The sequence below is a fragment of the Penaeus vannamei genome, chromosome 13, assembly GCF_042767895.1.
Source record: "Penaeus vannamei isolate JL-2024 chromosome 13, ASM4276789v1, whole genome shotgun sequence".
NCBI lineage: Eukaryota > Metazoa > Arthropoda > Malacostraca > Decapoda > Penaeidae > Penaeus > Penaeus vannamei.
In genome coordinates, this window is record NC_091561.1 from 30,685,851 (window position 1) to 30,695,850 (window position 10,000).

The following is a 10,000-nucleotide window of genomic DNA, read 5'->3' on the forward strand; positions in this document are numbered from 1 at the left end:
GCGAATTTAGTACCACAGTGGATGTACTGTCTTGGCGGATTTAGTACCACAGTGAATGTACTGCCTTGGCGGATTTAGTACCACAGTGGATGTACTGCCTTGACGGATTTAGTACCACAGTGGATGTACTGCCTTGGCGGATTTAGTACCACAGTGGATGTACTGCCTTGACGGATTTAGTACCATAGTGGATGTACTGCCTTGACGGATTTAGTACCACAGTGGATGTACTGCCTTGGCGGATTTAGTACCACAGTGGATGTACTTTCTTGGCGAATTTAGTACCACAGTGGATGTACTGTCTTGACGGATTTAGTACCACAGTGGATGTACTGCCTTGACGGATTTAGCACCACAGTGGATGTACTGCCTTGACGGATGTAGTACCACAGTGGATGTACTGCCTTGACGGATTTAGTAACATAGTGGATGTACTGCCTTGACGGATTTAGTACCACAGTGGATGTACTGCCTTGGCGGATTTAGTACCACAGTGGATGTACTGCCTTGACGGATTTAGTACCACAGTGGATGTACTGCCTTGACGGATTTAGTACCACAGTGGATGTACTGCCTTGGCGGATTTAGTACCACAGTGGATGTACTTTCTTGGCGAATTTAGTACCACAGTGGATGTACTGTCTTGGCGGATTTAGTACCATAGTGGATGTACTGTCTTGACGGATTTAGTACCACAGTGGATGTACTGCCTTGACGGATTTAGTACCACAGTGGATGTACTGCCTTGACGGATTTAGTACCACAGTGGATGTACTGCCTTGACGGATTTAGTACCACAGTGGATGTACTGCCTTGGCGGATTTAGTACCACAGTGGATGTACTGCCTTGACGGATTTAGTAACATAGTGGATGTACTGCCTTGACGGATTTAGTACCACAGTGGATGTACTGCCTTGGCGGATTTAGTACCACAGTGGATGTACTGCCTTGACGGATTTAGTACCACAGTGGATGTACTGCCTTGACGGATTTAGTACCACAGTGGATGTACTGCCTTGGCGGATTTAGTACCACAGTGGATGTACTGCCTTGACGGATTTAGTACCACAGTGGATGTACTGCCTTGACGGATTTAGTACCACAGTGGATGTACTTTCTTGGCGAATTTAGTACCACAGTGGATGTACTGTCTTGGCGGATTTAGTACCATAGTGGATGTACTGTCTTGACGGATTTAGTACCACAGTGGATGTACTGCCTTGACGGATTTAGTACCACAGTGGATGTACTACCTTGACGGATTTAGTACCACAGTGGATGTACTTTCTTGGCGAATTTAGTACCACAGTGGATGTACTGTCTTGGCGGATTTAGTACCATAGTGGATGTACTGTCTTGGCGGATTTAGTACCACAGTGGATGTACTGCCTTGACGGATTTAGTACCACAGTGGATGTACTACCTTGACGGATTTAGTACCACAGTGGATGTACTGCCTTGACGGATTTAGTACCACAGTGGATGTACTGCCTTGGCGGATTTAGTACCACAGTGGATGTACTGCCTTGGCGGATGTAGTACCACAGTGGATGTACTGCCTTGACGGATTTAGTACCACAGTGGATGTACTACCTTGACGGATTTAGTACCACAGTGGATGTACTGCCTTGACGGATTTAGTACCACAGTGGATGTACTACCTTGACGGATTTAGTACCACAGTGGATGTACTGCCTTGACGGATTTAGTACCACAGTGGATGTACTGCCTTGGCGGATTTAGTACCACAGTGGATGTACTGCCTTGGCGGATGTAGTACCACAGTGGATGTACTGCCTTGACGGATTTAGTACCACAGTGGATGTACTACCTTGACGGATTTAGTACCACAGTGGATGTACTGCCTTGACGGATTTAGTACCACAGTGGATGTACTGCCTTGGCGGATTTAGTACCACAGTGGATGTACTGCCTTGACGGATTTAGTACCACAGTGGATGTACTGCCTTGGCGGATTTAGTACCATAGTGGATGTACTGCCTTGACGGGTTAATAGTACCACAGTGGATGTACTGCCTTGGCGGATTTAGTACCACAGTGGATGTACTGTCTTGACGGATTTAGCACCACAGTGGATGTACTGTCTTGACGGATTTAGTACCACAGTGGATGTACTGCCTTGACGGATTTAGTACCACAGTGGATGTACTGCCTTGACGGATTTAGTACCACAGTGGATGTACTGCCTTGACGGATTTAGTACCATAGTGGATGTACTGCCTTGACGGATTTAGTACCACAGTGGATGTACTGTCTTGGCGGATTTAGTACCATAGTGGATGTACTGCCTTGACTGATTTAGTACCACAGTGGATGTACTGCCTTGACGGATTTAGTACCATAGTGGATGTACTGCCTTGACTGATTTAGTACCACAGTGGATGTACTGCCTTGACGGATTTAGTACCACAGTGGATGTACTGCCTTGACGGATTTAGTACCACAGTGGATGTACTGTCTTGGCGGATTTAGTACCATAGTGGATGTACTGCCTTGACTGATTTAGTACCACAGTGGATGTACTGCCTTGACGGATTTAGTACCATAGTGGATGTACTGCCTTGACTGATTTAGTACCACAGTGGATGTACTGCCTTGACGGATTTAGTACCACAGTGGATGTACTGCCTTGACGGATTTAGTACCACAGTGGATGTACTGTCTTGGCGGATTTAGTACCATAGTGGATGTACTGCCTTGACTGATTTAGCACCACAGTGGATGTACTGCCTTGATGGATTTAGTACCACAGTGGATGTACTGCCTTGACGGATTTAGTACCACAGTGAATGTACTGCCTTGATGGATTTAGTACCATAGTGGATGTACTGCCTTGACGGATTTAGTACCACAGTGGATGTACTGCCTTGATGGATTTAGTACCATAGTGGATGTACTGCCTTGACGGATTTAGTACCACAGTGGATGTACTGCCTTGACGGATTTAGTACCACAGTGGATGTACTGCCTTGATGGATTTAGTACCACAGTGGATGTACTGCCTTGGCGGATTTAGCACCACAGTGGATGTACTGCCTTGATGGATTTAGTACCATAGTGGATGTACTGCCTTGACGGATTTAGTACCACAGTGGATGTTCTGCCTTGATGGATTTAGTACCATAGTGGATGTACTGCCTTGACGGATTTAGTACCACAGTGGATGTACTGCCTTGATGGATTTAGTACCACAGTGGATGTACTGCCTTGGCGGATTTAGCACCACAGTGGATGTACTGCCTTGACGGATTTAGTACCATAGTGGATGTACTGCCTTGACGGATTTAGTACCACAGTGGATGTACTGCCTTGGCGGATTTAGCACCACAGTGGATGTACTGCCTTGACGGATTTAGTACCACAGTGGATGTACTGCCTTGATGGATTTAGTACCACAGTGGATGTACTGCCTTGACGGATTTAGTACCATAGTGGATGTACTGCCTTGATGGATTTAGTACCACAGTGGATGTACTGCCTTGGCGGATTTAGCACCACAGTGGATGTACTGCCTTGACGGATTTAGTACCACAGTGGATGTACTGCCTTGATGGATTTAGTACCACAGTGGATGTACTGCCTTGACGGATTTAGTACCACAGTGGATGTACTGCCTTGATGGATTTAGTACCATAGTGGATGTACTGCCTTGACGGATTTAGTACCACAGTGGATGTACTGCCTTGACGGATTTAGTACCACAGTGGATGTACTGCCTTGATGGATTTAGTACCACAGTGGATGTACTACCTTGACGGATTTAGTACCACAGTGGATGTACTGCCTTGATGGATTTAGTACCATAGTGGATGTACTGCCTTGACGGATTTAGTACCACAGTGGATGTACTGCCTTGACGGATTTAGTACCACAGTGGATGTACTGCCTTGATGGATTTAGTACCACAGTGGATGTACTGCCTTGGCGGATTTAGCACCACAGTGGATGTACTGCCTTGACGGATTTAGTACCACAGTGGATGTACTGCCTTGGCGGATTTAGTACCACAGTGGATGTACTGCCTTGACGGATTTAGTACCACAGTGGATGTACTGCCTTGATGGATTTAGTACCACAGTGGATGTACTGCCTTGGCGGATTTAGTACCACAGTGGATGTACTACCTTGACGGATTTAGTACCACAGTGGATGTACTGCCTTGACGGATTTAGTACCATAGTGGATGTACTGCCTTGACGGATTTAGTACCACAGTGGATGTACTGCCTTGACGGATTTAGTACCACAGTGGATGTACTGCCTTGGCGGATGTAGTACCACAGTGGATGTACTGCCTTGACGGATTTAGTACCACAGTGGATGTACTGCCTTGACGGATTTAGTACCATAGTGGATGTACTGCCTTGACGGATTTAGTACCACAGTGAATGTACTGCCTTGACAGATTTAGTAACATAGTGGATGTACTGCCTTGACGGATTTAGTACCACAGTGGATGTACTGCCTTGACGGATTTAGTACCATAGTGGATGTACTGCCTTGACGGATTTAGTACCACAGTGGATGTACTGCCTTGACGGATTTAGTACCACAGTGGATGTACTGCCTTGACGGATTTAGTACCACAGTGGATGTACTGCCTTGACGGATTTAGTACCATAGTGGATGTACTGCCTTGACGGATTTAGTACCACAGTGGATGTACTGCCTTGACGGATTTAGTACCACAGTGGATGTACTGCCTTGACGGATTTAGTACCATAGTGGATGTACTGCCTTGACGGATTTAGTACCACAGTGGATGTACTGCCTTGACGGATTTAGTACCACAGTGGATGTACTGCCTTGACGGATTTAGTACCACAGTGGATGTACTGCCTTGACAGATTTAGTAACATAGTGGATGTACTGCCTTGGCGGATGTAGTACCACAGTGGATGTACTGCCTTGACGGATTTAGTACCACAGTGGATGTACTGCCTTGGCGGATGTAGTACCACAGTGGATGTACTGCCTTGACGGATTTAGTACCACAGTGGATGTACTGCCTTGACGGATTTAGTACCATAGTGGATGTACTGCCTTGACGGATTTAGTACCACAGTGAATGTACTGCCTTGACAGATTTAGTAACATAGTGGATGTACTGCCTTGACGGATTTAGTACCACAGTGGATGTACTGCCTTGACGGATTTAGTACCATAGTGGATGTACTGCCTTGACGGATTTAGTACCACAGTGGATGTACTGCCTTGACGGATTTAGTACCACAGTGGATGTACTGCCTTGGCGGATGTAGTACCACAGTGGATGTACTGCCTTGACGGATTTAGTACCACAGTGGATGTACTGCCTTGGCGGATTTAGCACCACAATGGATGTACTGCCTTGACGGATTTAGTACCACAGTGGATGTACTGCCTTGGCGGATGTAGTACCACAGTGGATGTACTGCCTTGACGGATTTAGTACCACAGTGGATGTACTGCCTTGGCGGATGTAGTACCACAGTGGATGTACTGCCTTGACGGATTTAGTACCACAGTGGATGTACTGCCTTGACGGATTTAGTACCACAGTGGATGTACTGCCTTGACGGATTTAGTACCACAGTGGATGTACTGCCTTGACGGATTTAGTACCACAGTGGATGTACTGCCTTGACGGATTTAGTACCACAGTGGATGTACTGCCTTGACGGATTTAGTACCACAGTGGATGTACTGCCTTGACGGATTTAGTACCACAGTGGATGTACTGCCTTGACGGATTTAGTACCACAGTGGATGTACTGCCTTGACGGATTTAGTACCACAGTGGATGTACTGCCTTGGCGGATGTAGTACCACAGTGGATGTACTGCCTTGACGGATTTAGTACCACAGTGGATGTACTGCCTTGGCGGATTTAGCACCACAGTGGATGTACTGCCTTGACGGATTTAGTAACATAGTGGATGTACTGCCTTGGCGGATGTAGTACCACAGTGGATGTACTGCCTTGACGGATTTAGTACCACAGTGGATGTACTGCCTTGACGGATTTAGTACCACAGTGAATGTACTGCCTTGACAGATTTAGTACCACAGTGGATGTACTGCCTTGACGGATTTAGTACCACAGTGGATGTACTGCCTTGACGGATTTAGTACCACAGTGGATGTACTGCCTTGACGGATTTAGTACCACAGTGGATGTACTGCCTTGGCGGATGTAGTACCACAGTGGATGTACTGCCTTGACGGATTTAGTACCACAGTGGATGTACTGCCTTGACGGATTTAGTACCACAGTGGATGTACTGCCTTGGCGGATGTAGTACCACAGTGGATGTACTGCCTTGACGGATTTAGTACCACAGTGGATGTACTGCCTTGACGGATTTAGTAACATAGTGGATGTACTGCCTTGGCGGATGTAGTACCACAGTGGATGTACTGCCTTGACGGATTTAGTACCACAGTGGATGTACTGCCTTGACGGATTTAGTACCACAGTGGATGTACTGCCTTGACGGATTTAGTACCACAGTGGATGTACTGCCTTGACGGATTTAGTACCACAGTGGATGTACTGCCTTGACGGATTTAGTACCACAGTGGATGTACTGCCTTGACGGATTTAGTACCACAGTGGATGTACTGCCTTGACGGATTTAGTACCACAGTGGATGTACTGCCTTGGCGGATTTAGTACCACAGTGGATGTACTGCCTTGACGGATTTAGTACCACAGTGGATGTACTGCCTTGACGGATTTAGTACCACAGTGGATGTACTGCCTTGACGGATTTAGTACCACAGTGGATGTACTGCCTTGACGGATTTAGTACCACAGTGGATGTACTGCCTTGACGGATTTAGTAACATAGTGGATGTACTGCCTTGACGGATTTAGTAACATAGTGGATGTACTGCCTTGACAGATTTAGTAACATAGTGGATGTACTGCCTTGACGGATTTAGTACCACAGTGAATGTACTGCCTTGACGGATTTAGTAACATAGTGGATGTACTGCCTTGACAGATTTAGTAACATAGTGGATGTACTGCCTTGACGGATTTAGTACCACAGTGAATGTACTGCCTTGACGGATTTAGTAACATAGTGGATGTACTGCCTTGACAGATTTAGTAACATAGTGGATGTACTGCCTTGACAGATTTAGTAACATAGTGGATGTACTGCCTTGACGGATTTAGTAACATAGTGGATGTACTGCCTTGACAGATTTAGTAACATAGTGGATGTACTGCCTTGACAGATTTAGTACCATAGTGGATGTACTGCCTTGACGGATTTAGTACCACAGTGGATGTACTGCCTTGACGGATTTAGTAACATAGTGGATGTACTGCCTTGACGGATTTAGTAACATAGTGGATGTACTGCCTTGACAGATTTAGTAACATAGTGGATGTACTGCCTTGACGGATTTAGTACCACAGTGAATGTACTGCCTTGACGGATTTAGTAACATAGTGGATGTACTGCCTTGACAGATTTAGTAACATAGTGGATGTACTGCCTTGACGGATTTAGTACCACAGTGAATGTACTGCCTTGACGGATTTAGTAACATAGTGGATGTACTGCCTTGACAGATTTAGTAACATAGTGGATGTACTGCCTTGACAGATTTAGTAACATAGTGGATGTACTGCCTTGACGGATTTAGTAACATAGTGGATGTACTGCCTTGACGGATTTAGTAACATAGTGGATGTACTGCCTTGACAGATTTAGTAACATAGTGGATGTACTGCCTTGACAGATTTAGTAACATAGTGGATGTACTGCCTTGACGGATTTAGTAACATAGTGGATGTACTGCCTTGACAGATTTAGTAACATAGTGGATGTACTGCCTTGACGGATTTAGTACCACAGTGAATGTACTGCCTTGACGGATTTAGTAACATAGTGGATGTACTGCCTTGACAGATTTAGTAACATAGTGGATGTACTGCCTTGACGGATTTAGTACCACAGTGAATGTACTGCCTTGACGGATTTAGTAACATAGTGGATGTACTGCCTTGACAGATTTAGTAACATAGTGGATGTACTGCCTTGACGGATTTAGTACCACAGTGAATGTACTGCCTTGACGGATTTAGTAACATAGTGGATGTACTGCCTTGACAGATTTAGTAACATAGTGGATGTACTGCCTTGACGGATTTAGTACCACAGTGGATGTACTGCCTTGACGGATTTAGTACCACAGTGAATGTACTGCCTTGACGGATTTAGTACCACAGTGGATGTACTGCCTTGGCGGATTTAGTACCACAGTGAATGTACTGCCTTGGCGGATTTAGTACCATAGTGGATGTACTGCCTTGACGGATTTAGTACCACAGTGGATGTACTGCCTTGACGGATTTAGTACCACAGTGAATGTACTGCCTTGACGGATTTAGTACCACAGTGGATGTACTGCCTTGACGGATTTAGTACCACAGTGGATGTACTGCCTTGACGGAAGTAGCACCCATCGGATGCACTGCCTTGCCCTTGCGCCGTCAGAGCCACTTTCGCAAACCCGCGTCGGAGGAGGACTTACCTGCCGAAGCGAATCGGGGAGACAAAACCCTTATTAAACTGCGCTTGGAGACTCGCGGGGCAATCTCGGATGATTGGGCGGATCGCAAATATCATTATGATATGAAATTGGCCCTAATGCCACCTCTTACCTTGGTGGAATGCGGATAATGCTTTCCGATGGTGATTTTCAAAAAGTTGCCGTAAAATTAGTGACATTATTATTGATATTGTTGTGATGTTGGTATTATTTGCTTTATTGTTATTGATATGGCACTGGTAATGATAATGTGGATTATTTTTTCTTATTATTATTTCTTGTTATTATTATTATTATTAGCATCATAGTTATTAGTTATTATTACTATTATTTTCATCGTCGTCGATGTTGTTGTTGTTATTATTATTATTATTATTATTATTATTATTATTATTATTATTATCATCATTATTATTGTTGTTGTTATTATTATTGTTGTTGTTGTTGTTATTGTTATTATTGTTATAACTATTTTCATTACTAAGATTATTATTATTATTATTATGGTTGATATTGATAATTATATTATTATTATTGATTTGTTAGTGGTGTTCTCATTATTATTGATATTATTACTATTGTTAGTAGTTTAATTATTATTATTATTATTATTTGCAGTAGCAGTAATATTATTTTCTTATTATTAATGGTATCATTATTGCAAACAGTATGTAATAATTTCTAACCCGACTTCTATTTCTTATCTCTTCCCCTCTCCCTACCCTCCCCCCACCCGCACCCTTCCCTCTCCCCTCTCCCTTCCCTCCCCCCCTCCTCCCTTCCTTCCCCCACCCGCACCCTTCCCTCTCCCCTCTCCCCTCTCCCCTCTCCTTCGCCCCCTCCAGCCCTCACCAGCATGCACACCATCTGGCTTCGCGAACACAACCGGCTGGTGACGGAACTGGCCGACGTCAACCCGCACTGGAACGACGACAGACTTTTCTTCGAGGCCAGGAAGATCGTGGGGGCGCAGATGCAGAAGATTACCTATGGGGAGTGGCTGCCGACGGTCCTGGGTAAGAGGAGGTGGTCTTGGTCGAGAAGAGGGTGGTGGTGATCTCTGTCGGTTTGTCTCCTGTCTGTTATGGCTCTGGCTCTGTTTCGTTCTCGTTCTTTCTCTCTCTCTCTCTCTCTCTCTCTCTCTCTCTCTCTCTCTCTCTCTCTCTCTCTCTCTCTCTCTCTCTCTCTCTCTCTCTCTCTCTCTCCGTCCGTGCGTCCTTCCCTTCCTCCCTCTCCTTCTCTCCATCTATCTGCCCTTCCCTCCTTTCTTTCCTTTATCACATGTTTTACGTTTCAGTTCAATATATTTCCTGTTTTTATAGCTTTAACCTCATTAAAGGCGAGTTCAAACAGTAGTCCTTAGTAGCCTCAATCGATAGCATCTTAAGGACACTCGGTTCTTTTACAAATCTCACTAAATTAGATTAAA

At 45.0% G+C, this 10,000-nt stretch overlaps 1 protein-coding gene across 1 annotated transcript in view; it reads left to right on the forward strand.

The window, feature by feature from the left end:
• LOC113814754 (peroxidasin homolog) overlaps positions 1-10,000 on the forward strand; it is a gene marked incomplete at its 5' end in the record, with an annotated part of 40,549 nt that overhangs the window by 18,824 nt on the left and 11,725 nt on the right. The window contains 1 exon segment of the mRNA XM_070129159.1: positions 9,417-9,587. Within this exon segment, the coding sequence (XP_069985260.1) occupies positions 9,417-9,587 (171 nt within the window).